The 13,610-nt window shown below is 44.2% G+C and overlaps 1 protein-coding gene across 1 annotated transcript in view; it reads left to right on the top strand.

Annotated features, from left to right (window-relative positions):
* Positions 1-13,610, top strand: part of susd6 (sushi domain containing 6) — a 35,527-nt gene that overhangs the window by 3,180 nt on the left and 18,737 nt on the right. Inside the window, exon 2 of the mRNA XM_084082452.1 lies at positions 5,367-5,543. Coding sequence (XP_083938578.1) covers positions 5,408-5,543 — 136 coding nt within the window. The 5' untranslated portion in view covers positions 5,367-5,407. The remainder of the gene's footprint in view (positions 1-5,366; positions 5,544-13,610) is intronic.

The following is a 13,610-nucleotide window of genomic DNA, read 5'->3' as shown; positions in this document are numbered from 1 at the left end:
TTGGCTTTGTGGATTGGCCAAGCTTTGTGATGTTTTTGTCACTACACCAGTATAAGTGATAGCGTGTACAGCGTGTACAATGGAATCTATCTATACATTCCAGGAATGTGTGTGTGTCTATCTGTCTGTGTGTCTCTCTCGGGTATAACTCGGGCACCGACCCACCGGTCGACTTCAAACTTGCCATGTGTATTCCCCGATGACCCGGGGATGGTTTGATGGGAATGACATGCATTATTCCCAACTTGGATTGTTCCCACGAGCGTGGTACCTGAGTAGGCCGGTGTCCCATGTACAGTAAATGAACCTAAGGTGCATTGAAGATCTGATCACCTAGCCATGTATGGAGATGGTCACAAATAACAAAAGTATGAATGCATTGTTTTTACAATCCACACACGCTCGAACAGCAATAAATGGTGTAACCACAGATCCAACAGCCACACAAACCTGTCTAGTACTGTACATATAACGGTGCACGCTTTCCAAAGCAATTGCCATCTTTCCAAAGGAAATAGCCAACTTATTATTAGAGCACGAGAAAAGCACATTGGCACTCTGCATTTGATATAGTGAAGAAGATCAATGAGAGTTTTGTAAACCAGCTAAATAATATCTCAACATCATATGAGGGTTTGTCAAAATTGACAGATCTTTACCCAAATATTAATCTTGCACTGAAATGATAAAATAATATGACTAAAGTTGGCCTTATTGAAAGAATGGGGCTCAGTTAATTCAATGATATTTAGCTTTTAGAAAATTATTATCACTGTTGAACACATTATGTTATGATGCAGCACCACACAGCCCATCTTTTTACAGTGCTCCCTTTTTTAGAGTGAACAGAGGGCGACTTCAGTCTATGTTTTGGCAGTGGCAGCATTTCTCTCATAAGGACATTCTCTGCAGTCCTGCTGATCCTGTAATCTCACAGAGAGCTGTGATCAGCTGCATCTAGTGTTTTGGACTATGTTTGGACTGAGTTTGCAGCTCCTAGCAGAAGATAAGTCATGATAGGTCACAACTGGGCCATCCGGTTTCCCGGTAAGGCTTGTCGGGTTGTTACTGACAATGGATTCTGCTTCCTTTTTAGGCTATGACTGAGAACAAATACTAGTCTGATGTTGATTATGGTGTCCATTTAAACACCACACCCAGTGATTTTATGATTTCATACTGTCTGTCCTTTTATGCCAGTTGTGTTTTGTTGACATGCTGCTGAATTATAGCGAAACAGTTTTTTGTACCTTGTTCCAGTCAGCATAGCAATTTATGACATATCAAACAAGGAAGTAGGCTTGTTCTTTTGTCTATAACTGGGTAATGGTTAACGTCATTGAAGCAAGCCAGTGCAGTGAGCACACATAGTGTTTCTTGTAATTATACACTACTACACTACATACTGTATGCAACCACCTGGATTCGAACTTCATTGTGCGATTAATAAGTCATGGATGTTTGAATATCCTTGGTAATTCAGTCTTTCGCTAGATTTTTCAAATCAATCTGTTTTGAAATTCATTAAAACATGATAACTTAATTTTGACAAAAAATAACCATACCATATTTAGTGTATCTCTAAAAAAGGGAAGAGGGTTGCTGACAGAGTCTAATTGAAGTGATTAAAGGTGCTCATTAGAAGTTCTAGTAGTAAAAGGCTGGTTCATAATAGAAGATTTAAAAAACTCCAATATCCTTTGGTCATTTATAGAGCAGGGCCTACCTCTCCATGAGAGCCTAGTTATGATTGAAAGTGGAGGAGCAACATTTAGAGTAAAACTATTATGATCAAAAAGTGGGGATTCATAAACACAACTTTACCCCCCCTTTAATAGTGGGGATTGGGCTGCTTTGCTTTTTTCCATTTCACAGGCACCAATGCCTACTACCTAAAGCAACTTTCAAGTTTCAGCAAATTGCTTTTCATTCTTTACTGAAATGAATGGAATCGAATGACTTCCTCGAAAATCAAACAAACCGTGATATGCTTTGGAAACGGTTGGCACTGGCAGTAATATCAAAGTTGTTGTCAATGGGCTAAACATGCCAGACCACCAGTATGATCCTTTAAAAAACAAATGTTGGAAGACCGCAATTACAATCATCTTTGCTATTACTGCTTCACAACATATAGTCTTAAAGCAAATCTGTTTCACCAGAGCCTTGGAATAGCTCCTTTCTCACAATTTTCAAAGGAAGGTCAAATAAAATACTTTGACCTGGAATGACCAAAACCTAGACAAACGCAAACCCAAGCTAAACAGCTGACTTTCAGTTCATGAATACATTTAGGCTAACCCATGCTAATGCTTTTGCACTCTATTTGCCCTCTAAATCATTATCCCATTGACTGCCTCACTTATATGGCAATGCAGTAAAGGACTGCAAATAAAGAGAAGAATACAGAGCTTGTCAACTGAGTTTCTGGCAAATGAAGGAGGTATTAGATGGGGGAAACCAAAAAAAGGGGGGGGGGGGGTCCCGAAGGCACCAAGCCATCTTGTTCTATTTAATTGGACTGCTGTATTTTGCAGAATACCGTAACACACAATTAATGGCTTTCTCCTCTCTCAGACTCTTGTGTGAAAGCAATTAAGCTAATTCTGCTTAAGTTTTCACTTTGCGAATGTCCCGGCCAGTCAATACTCAGATCCCAGCTGCCTCAGGGAGTCAGTTTTACATTTATAAACACTATTCCAAGTGATTATTTACATCCCGACAGGCAGTTTACACAAAGTGTAATTTTTATCTGCATTTAACTTTTGTGTTGTCCTTGTCGCAGTAGGGGCTTGCGTTCTTCAGACTGGAACTCATCTGAGTAATTGTAGAAGCCTTGTGGTGTAACCTTGGCCATAAGCAGCGACGATCTAATGATGCCAACACGGAGAAAGCATCTGTGATCATACTGCCGATGCAGGTCTGGTGCGCGTGTTCTTGACTATCTGCCCTTTGGCAGGATGCAGTAGCCAAGCTGTCCTGCCAAAAGCAACTTGCGTCATTCTCTCCCACCAGCTGGCGCTACATGCAGGTACCCCTCTCCCCTTCCCTGCCAAAAAGAATGGAAAGGTGGCAAGCAGTGTGGTAGCAACGGTGCTGGTTTTGTATTACCGTGTGTGTGTGTGTGTGTGTGTGTAAGCAAGATAAGTGTGTGCACGCGCGCACATGCCGTCTCATCGCAGAAGCCCTGAGTCCCTCTGTGGCAGTGCCAACGGCAATGCAGCAGCTCTGCAATCGAATTGGCGTCTCTCACAGTGCAGCCGTGCCATTACCGTAGCCATTAGCTCAGCAGCCCCGTGTAGCAGTAATGGACCTCCTGGCCTCTCCAGAGGATATTCGCTGCCTTCTCGTCTCCCAACAAGTCCAGCTACTGTTACTGGCTAATTCACTGGAATCTCTCTCACACAACACAACCCACGTGCACCTGGATCTCATTTATGTAATGATTGTGTACTTCCCCTGCACCCCCCTTCCCCATCCCCCACTAATCAAACAACGATTGCTTTTGGGAAGTGAAGTGAGTCTGGTTAGTGGGTGGAGGGGTGTTAATGTTTCTCAGGCCACCAGCACTTTTCAAAGTGGTGTAGCCATAAGCCATAGTATGCTCTTATACCCTTTCAGTTTTCCCGGGAACCCAGCAGACGATTTACATTTAACTCATTTGAGCAGATTCTCTTATCTGAAGCTGCTGATAACAAGTACAAAAAACAATGAGCTTGAATTCACACATCACAAAATGTACATTTTGACCATAATGAGCATAGGGGCAAGAGAGTAAAGCTGCAGCTCTGTTATCGCTGAGACTGCAGGGTTTGATTCTCAGCTGAGGTGCTTCCAGCTTGGCCAGGCGCTCCACCAACAAATATAATTTCCAGTGTTCGACAACGGGGAAGCCGACAGGGTATATGTCCTTGTCACTGCACTAGTGAGTCCTATTGGTTGATCGGGACCCCTGTTCAAAGAGATGGCACTAACCTCCACATCATGCATTTCACTCTCCTGGTGAAACTCCTCGCTTTCAGGTGAAAATAAGCGGCTGGTGACTTCATTGGCTTTTTAAACCTGGAACTTTCCACAAAAGTAGCAAAAATAGCCGATCTACAAGCTGTGACGCGTTTTGAGCTTGTAGATCTGCTATTTTTGCTATTTTTGAATTGGAATCCAGAAAAGTAACAATTTAATTTCAAATGCATTCAGTTATGTTAACTTTTTGCACTTAAATACAAATACATTGGACATAAAAAAGACTAGTATTAAATAGAATTTCAATACTAGTCATTAAGCTACTAATATAGACTGAACTAATTAAAGCGGGTCATGTTTGCATGTTTGGAATTGTAACAGCTGAAATCAATAATATATCAGTATTCCCATATTAACCTGCGGGCCGCATTAAGTGAAGGTGGGCGCCGCCAGTTGCCCATGTATGACTTAGTACAACCTCCTCACCAGCAGGGCCGAAATGAAGTGCTGAGAAGAGAACCTTATCTGAAACCGAGCTGCAATGTATGGAACCAAAACCAGAACCTGTGAAAAACATTACACGACATGCCTCGTTGCTTAGTTCTTGTAGCCGAAAAGAGCTACATGTTTATCAGAGGAGGCATGCGGTTGTCTACACCCTCCACAGGACAACAGTCACCACAGTACACATGGGGGGAATTGACAGCAACTAAATTGGGAGAAAAATCTGGAGAAAACGTACAGAAACTGCTGCTCTCTCTCTCAGCTGTTGTCCCTGTAATCCTACCTTTTTTAATACTTGTCTTGTACAGTATCTTGTACATCTTTGGCAGCCCGTTACATCATCCACAGTGGAGTAGTATCCACATAATGCCTGATTTATACTTTGTTGCTGCCATGCATTGTCAGCTTGTAGATCTGCTATTTTCAGTGCGCGACACTGGCGTTCGACCAAGTGTACTGTAAATCAGGCGCAATGTCTGGTTGATTCAATCATGAGAGGGATGCTGATGTTATGACAGAACGGCGAGATCAGAGCGAGCCTCCAGCTGCTACTGCCGCTGCTGAGAGGCAGAGAGAAAGACACAAAGTCAGAGAGACGGGAAGGGACAGCGAGCTGGAGAATGTTTATTGTTGGCTGTCTAGGGGGCTTGCTGTGGGAGGGAACAGGCCTCTGTCTGCTGAACCCCAGCATGAGAACAGGAAATGCGCGAGCACAAGCGCAACCATCCACTCAGTCGTGCATTCACTGTAACAATAATCCGACTACTACATCATGAGCAGGCCCTATTTCTCACTCTCTCTCGGTTGCTCTGGGTTATGTAATCCCCACTGTACACTGATAGTAATCCACCTCCTCTCTCTCTCTCTCGCTCCATCCCTCCCTCCCTTCCTCGTGACAGGTTACGACGAAGAGCACTCGCCGGTCGCCTGGAGGGAAAAGATGTGCGATGGAATGGTAGCGTTTCTGACGAGATCCCCGTCCTCCACCTTCTATCACTCCTCCTCACTAGCCCACAGGCTGGCTGCCTCCGTGCTCTTCCTCATCCTCGCCCTGCTCCCTCATGGTCACACATCAGGTAAGATAAGATGTAGCCTACACACACACACACACACACACACACACACACACACACACACACACACACAAACACACGCTTACTCTCTCACACAAACCCACTGCGCACAAACAAACGACTCTACCACAGCTCCTCTCCGCACATCGACCTACCCTCTGTTCACGCCTGTCTCTTATGAATTGAGGTTAACGCCGCCCCTCCCACCTCCACCACAACCATCATCTTGCGGGTCAGTCATATTAAATTGGTTTCCTTTACCCTTGGGCCGGTCGAATTTCCTCGCTTCTAAGCACTGGCCGAGAGCAGAGGGCAATTCCAATGCCCCCCCGCCCCCTATCTGACGCGACTCTGTGCGCTCTGTCCCGACTCCTAATGAGTCACGGTTTTTCCTGCCATTTCATTATTGAGTTAAATAGAGGCACTCGGTCTGCGGTCACGCCACTGTCATAAGTTTTTTAATCAGCGGCGACATTCACTGTCCTCAGAGGGCTGTGTAGCTAGCCAGCAGGGTTAGCACACCCGGCCAATCCCCCCATCCCCATCCCCATCCCCCTCGCTTTATCATTTTATCTCACCATGTCACGACGGGCTCCACATTGAATTCAGCACAGTAGGTTTTTTTGTCCTGACATTTGGTTCACAGTCGTTGCAGGAGCCACGACTAGATGCACCATTTTGAAGGCTCGTGCTTGGAGTTTGTATCACATATAGCCTGGTGATGTGCCGCCTGGCTGAACCCCTTCACTTATACCAGTTTTATTTTCCCATCACTCATCTGACTTTAGGCTCCTCCCCCACACTCATTCACTCACACACTCACACACACACACACATACATACACTCACGTGCTGCTCAACCCTTCCCCACACACACTCCCTGCGCACATATCCAGCTTGTGAATGCTGCCAGATGTCCTTGTCACAGCAAGAAGGCGGCGGATTGTGTGTGTGTGTGTGTGTGTGTGTGTGTGTGTGTGTGTGTGTGTGTGTGTGTGTGTGTGTGTGTGTGTGTGTGTGTGTGTGTGTGTGTGTGTGTGTGTGTGTGTGTGTGTGTGTGTATATGTGCGTGTGTCTGTGCGTGTTCAGAGGGCAGTGCAGGGATGTTGTGGCCCCAGGGATATTTTTCAAAGCTTATAAGATTTTTCCGGCAACACTTAACCTAATAGATAGATGATGGAAATACATGACTCTATTGCAGTATAAGCATCATAATTGCATCATAAAATGTCAATACTTTATAAAACTGTGTACCGACTGTATAACCGTGTCATCATCATGGGACATGTACCACAATGCTCAGTATATTTCTTTGTACGATAAGACATTATGAACAAAAGTACCAGGCCAAAAACACTGAAACAGTTCATACAGTATGTACTATGATGGCGGTATTAGAAACACTGGGCAATATAAATGATTTTGGGTCACGTGGAAAGCAATTTGTTTCATGTGTTTTAAGAGGGAAGCTTCAAGCAAGCATGTAAAAGCACTGCATGCACAGAATAAATATTCGGTCATACTTTTTGTCGTTTGTATTTATTCAGTACACACAAGCTGATGATGTGCGTACAATATCATCACGATGACTTATAATGCCTCATAGACGACTATTCAAGCCAGGCACTACTGATTTTCCTGTTCGATGCTGCATCAAGTAATGCTTAAGTAGATAAGTGTACAAGCCTATTATGACCAAGAGAGAGAGAGAGAGAGAGGGGGGAGAGAGAGAGAGAGAGAGAGAGAGATAGAGAGAAATGGGAATTAAGGGAGGGGAAAAGAGCTAAGGGATAGTGACAGAGAGAGGGAGAGCAAATGAGCTCAAGAGGGAGAGAGAACGGAACACTGGTGATCCCATGTGTATCTTCTGTGACGCTCTTATGTAATTCACATGATTCATGGAGCGCCCAGAGGAGCACGTTTCCCACTCACGTTCTGGCTTTCTCACACGCACGCACGCACACACGCACACACACCAAAGCACAAGGCTAGGTATTTGACCCACCTATCATTCTCCACGTGTTGGAAGGTGGTGTGTCTCTCTGTTTGTGTGTGTATATGTGTTAAAATGCTGTGAGGACATTACGCTCTATATGCCCAACACCAGTATGCATGCATTGCACTGCTGCCTTTTTAATTAAATCTCCCTGCTACTCAGCCAGGTGGGCGGTGGCAGCATCACCTGATTCTTTCTTCATAACTCTCATTGATTTTTGAATCCGCGTTGTCTTGTTTTGTTTCCGTTGCCGGCGAACACATCTCTGCTGCTGAGACGGGTCATTATGAGAGATGACGGACTGACGTCTTATTTCACAGGATTCTGTCATCATCTTCTTGGGTCACTAATGGTTCCTCGGTCCAGTGGCACTTAATTTCCATTCTTTCTCTCCCCCTCCATACATAATTCAAGCAGGTAATCCCCCTGACATATAGGCTATACCGGGAATGAAGATTGCCCCGGACGTTTCTATGAATATGAAATTTCATCAGCGCCGTGTGACAGGCTTATTTTCGCGGCCGACGCAAACAGTGTGCACAGTATGAATAGGAATGGATACTGCACAATAGAATCCTCAGTGTTAATTTATCCATTTGTAACTTTGAGAGGGTACAAAATGTAACGAAATGGACCCATGAGGGTTGCATTTGTTTGAGACAAATTGACACTGAGGATTTTACTGTGTGAGAAATTATGGATTTGCATTCAGATAGAAAGGCATAGGCAAGCATAGAACTCATATAGGCTATATTGCATATCGTCGGTGTCCAGCCGGGACCAGCTAACTCCATTTTCAGTTTTTTTTTTCATAAATCAATGCTATTGAACCCCCTTTACATCTGTGTAAAGTTTTTTTTTATAATAACCTATGAAAAGTATTAAAAAGCGCCTCTGACGAAAACTCCCAACTCCATTGGATCCTCAAACTGTCCGTCAAAAACAAACAACTCCACCCTCCTCTCATGATCTCCACTGCTGCATACTATATATACACAGGGTTTTTGCCAATTGTCAAATATAAATACTACAGATTTAAAAAAAAACGTAATTCAGACTTTTTTTTGGACCAATTGTCAGATATAAATTTGGACAGTTTTCACTGTGTAATTTCAGCGTTAAACCAATATGCAGGATGTGACTGAATATCACTCATGTCAGACTGCGTTCATGCTTTACCCTCCACCTTTAGCAGAGACTTTAAGTGAACAGTCATTTGCTCTCGGCTATAGTCACCGTTTTGCGGGGTGTTTTCACCAACCCAGTGACTGGAAGGTTTAGGCAAGACACAACACACAACAGTGTAATAATAAAATGTTGATGGATAGGTAAATGCAACTGTGGTTGTTATTGTTAGTGCAGTAGGTTACAGATTTCATATGCTACAGATTCTATTATTCATGAATGTATTTTTTTTTATTGATATGCCATTTATTTATTGTTGGTGTGCCATGATTGCTTTTGTTAAATACATTTAGTATTGAGGCAGAATTGTTTGTTGTACTCAACTGTAGAAGAACAACAGTGGTAACAGTTAGATCCATGGATGTTTCCAATGCATGTTAAAATAAAAGTTGTTTAAGTACAGTATTCAGCTTGATCTATACTATATGAGGATGGCGCACACCATAAATAGCTGATCCCCAAGCTCACAATGCGTTGTGATGTGTTGTGAGCTTTGAGATTCATTGTCAGCTGTTCTTATCAATGATGGACAAAACCTCCTAACTCCACTCAATGATGGACAAAACCTCCTAACTCCACTTGAGCTGGATTTGGGTAAAGTGGTGATAATATAATGACACATGCAAGTATCTGATAATATATAAAGTCACAATACCAAGTTTGATGAGGCAGTATTGCTTTGTTTTAAAAATATAAGGTTTTCTTCATTTTCTGAAAAATGTATATTTTGTTTTTCATTTCCTGAACAATTACCATTTTGGAGTTAGCTGGTTCCGGCCGGACAGCAGAGATATGTATATTGTGAGTGTGCGTGCGCGTGTGTACACACACTCACACACACAGTTCCGTATAAAATGGTGCTTTTACATCATACACCCTGATAGGGTGGAGCTGTGTTACTTTATCTCCCATTCGTTAACATGAAATTCTACCTTAAATACGTATATTATAGCATGGAGTGGTGGGGAACTTGAGAGAGAGAGAGAGGCAGTGATGGTAACAGAAGGTTGTGAGTCATACTTCTTCCCCCCTACTACTATGGCTTTGCACTCCAGCATGCTGAGCTACAGGGTACATTCGGCTCCCAGGGGGGTAGATGACTTGAACCACTCTCGTATTGGTGGCTTTGTGTTCTTTGTGAAAAGGTCACACCAGAAGACCACCGTTTATAAGCTGAAGCCGCATTAAGATGCTGCCACCCACCACAGTGCCACTTCAAAGCCAGCTTTAGCGTTACCAGACATGCACTGTGAAATCTGTGATAGTTTACCTCTGAGCGTGTGCAAATTGGTTACATTTGGTCCATTTCGGAGAGTGTACAATAATTGTTACATTTGTAACAAAGGTTAATTTATTTTTTTCACTATCCGGTGCTCAGCTGTTCACTGTAAACGCAGGGTTAGCAAAGATAGCATCTGCAGCGTCCCTCGAATTATGCGCTTCTTGCTTTGTTTCATAATAACACAGGCTCCCAAAAGCATGAGAAGCAGCAGCAAAGCTAAACAAATCCTCCTCTGCACTCCCATTTGGGTGCCAGTAAAAACGAACACGCTTGGCATTTGTTTTGTGTTGCTCAGCAGCAAAAAGCAAGGGCCAGCCGGTGGCCGCTGCTGTCCTGCCTGGAAAACGATGGGTGGCTGCACTCAGGTGGCCTTGAGGGGGGCAGGTTGATGTTTTTACCGCTGGCTTGTCTCGTGTCATCTCATGATGTAACAGAATCTCGTCCTTGTATTGTTAGAGTTTCGTCCCCTATGCCACAGCATCACTTAATGAAAAAATGGCCCAACTGAATGTCGCATATCGCCGTTTTCTCTCACGTATGAATGTATAAATGTACCTTATCTGTCTGTTTGTCTATCGGCAGACAAGAGTGATAGTGTAGTAGAGAGACACCGCCGAACCCAGGTCCTCGTAACTCACAAGCAGCAAGTGGTCAGTGCATTAACTGGTTGACCTACCAGGCCCCCGATCTGCCGACATAATTACTCACAGAAGTAGTTCCTTTTTTGTGGTTTAGCCATTCCTGTTACAGAGGATATGGTCGTAGACAGTGAGTCAGAAATGGGAAGCTTTAAGGAGAGCAATGATGACGGGAACTTGGAAGCTGAGCTTTCGTTTTCGACATGCTCACCCGCCAAGATCCTCCATCGCAACAGTGTTATATGACATTAGGCAAGCCGCGTTGGACTGTGATCTATGTAGGTTCCGTCAGTTAGACAAACAATGGCTCTCTGAATTCAGCACCCTTGTGAAGTTGAAGAACGCTGTACAGGAAAATGCCATTGAGGGCCAGAAGTCTCTCACGCACAGGCCTGCTGTGTGCTCTGTGTGGGGCTGACGTTTATGTATGTGCTTGTGTGAGAACGGGAAATGGCTTGCCTCAGGCCCTGAAGAGAACGTGAAGTCACTGTGTACAGACAAAAAGAGAGAGGGCAACGAATGAGAGCAAGAGGGGGAGCTTAAAACTGAGCGCTGCCTTCCTGTTTCCCCTCTGACGTTTGTTTTTCGTTGGCCAATCGATTGTTATCCATTCTGGGGTTGACTTGAATAATATTTTCCCTGTGCCCAAAGAACTCGTCAATGGCTGTTGCACAGACCGATCAGCCTCTGTTTGTATTGGCAACACTCGTCTTGATGTGTATGACGACTGACTGGAAAGGGGTGTCTCAAAAGTCGAGTTGCGAAAGAAAAAGGCTTCGACAACTCCCTTCTCTCTGGTTAATAACAGACTAGGCTTTAGTGGCTAGCATAACGTCACTGCTCTGACCACAGAGGAAAATGTCAAAACGAGCCATGCGCCCCACTTCTGGCATCCTTAAACAGCTATGGTCTCTGGAAGGTTTGTCGCTCTATCTGAAGCACTGCAAAAATTGTTAGATGACTTCTAAAAGCCACAATAATTGCTGTGGTCCTGCCTTCTCATTCTTGGTTCCTCCCAGCCCTCACAGAAAGCTTGCTAGCTTGGTTGGGTTTGCAAGCAATGAAAAGGAAGGGGGGGGGGTGCAATTGGTCCTGTTCAGTTAACTGTTCCAAATGGTCCCCTGAAGACCTGTTAGTAAAGCAGTAAAGCAATATGCTGGCTGCTGGCTAATTTTTTTTCTTTCTTACTTTTTTTGAAACGTGAGAACAAAGAGGGCTTTTAGGAGGGTGTTGGATACCATCGGGCCAAACCACAGAGAGCTGCCTCTCCACAAGAGATCACCAGTTTGCAATTAGGACTGCTGGAACCACGGGCGCTCGTCTTTTGTGCGTGCGTGTACCTCTGTGCACGTGTGTACCGAGCACACAGCACAGCCTCCTTTTCCGTAATGCCCCGTCCTCGTTTTTTTCCCTGCCTTTTCTTTTATTCTCTCTTTCACTCTTTATCTCTCATTCTCTCTCCCCTCTGAGCTGGCAGCCATTAGCCAGGTGAGCCAGAGGCCATTAGAAGCAGCCCGATAGCAGGAGCAATATGTCTTCCTCCACTTCCATTACCTGTGTGTTTATCAGTGGAGAGGGACAAGCACCACTCTTTCTCTTCCAGACGCCCACCCGCCCGCCTTGTCATTTAACCCATTCGATCCGGGAACGCATCTGTGTCATTTTAGATGTCGTTGGCTATTCAAAAATAGCAGATATACAAGCTCATAGCACGGCAATGAGCTTGTAGATCTGCTATTCTTTCGAAAAATCGTGAAATTTGTGCAAATCTTTGAATCTATTTTTAAAGCGAACATTTTTCGAACTCCAATCTTTGCTTCTGGGAAGTCCCTGGAACAAGATATTTTGACTTTTGAGATGGAGGTCCGCGGCCAAATACATACAATTCTGGGGGTCCTTGACATTAAAAACTTGGAGCACGACTGTATTCAAATATTTGCACACATTTTCACAATTTTTCAAAAATAGCGGATATTGCAGATCTGCTATTTTTGAATAGCCAAAGAAATAAAAAATGACACGGATGCGTTCCCGGATTGAATGGTTTAATGGCTCTCTCAACCAATCAAGTCCCATAGTGGAAACTTTACAAACGGCCAGCTACACAAAAGAGACACTCCTCAGGGAAAACAAAGAGATGCTGCAGTGCAGACGGACAGACATCGCAAGTCTTTTTTCCCCCCACTTTTTTTCAAAGGTTTTTGTGGTTTTTTTTCTAGTTCCCAGATGGTGTGGGGGGGTGGCTCAGACAGAGACCTAGCTGAGCATCATCCCATTCACTTCCACTTCTCTACAGCTAAGCTACACAGCTCATCGCAGCGGTGTGAAATGAATCTGGTCTTCCGAGTGAATGTGCATTGTGCAAATTGCACTTGAAGATGCACGGTGCAACATCTGACTTCCTGCCTAATGGTTTGCGGGAGGTAAGAGTGGCCGCTTGGGAATCGGAAGGTTCCCGGTACGATCCACGGCTCTTCCTGGCTGCTTGTCGAAGTGTCCTTGAGAAAGACACTACTTAACCCACTAACTGCTCCCGATGAGCAGGTTGGTGCCTTGCATCGTTTCGTTGTCGGTGTGTGAAATGTGTGTGTAAATGGGCGAGGGTAATGCGCATCGTAAATCGCTTTGAACAGTCGCTAATTTGTCATTTGCCATGTGTCCTTTACCAAATGAAATGCTCTCATCGTCCACACACAGGTGTTGGAAACTCTGCTGTGTAGACTGGTCTCTCTGTGGTGTGTCCAGTCTTAACCCATTCAATCCGGGAACGCATCTCTTGTCATTTTAGATTTCTTTCGGCTATTCAAAAATAGCAGATCTACAAGCTCATAGCGCGGCACCGAGTGCCGCACTATGAGCTTGTAGATCTGCTATTTTTGAAAATAAATCGTGAGAATGTGTGCAAATCTTTGAATATATACAAGTAAGACGCGCGAACGCTGGAAGCGAACGCAGCTCGAAAATATTGT

The sequence above is a fragment of the Gymnoscopelus microlampas genome (assembly GCF_963454915.1).
Source record: "Gymnoscopelus microlampas genome assembly, chromosome: 16".
Taxonomy (NCBI): domain Eukaryota; kingdom Metazoa; phylum Chordata; class Actinopteri; order Myctophiformes; family Myctophidae; genus Gymnoscopelus; species Gymnoscopelus microlampas.
Note: the sequence above shows the minus strand (reverse complement) of the source record. Positions and strands in the feature narration are given on the sequence as shown.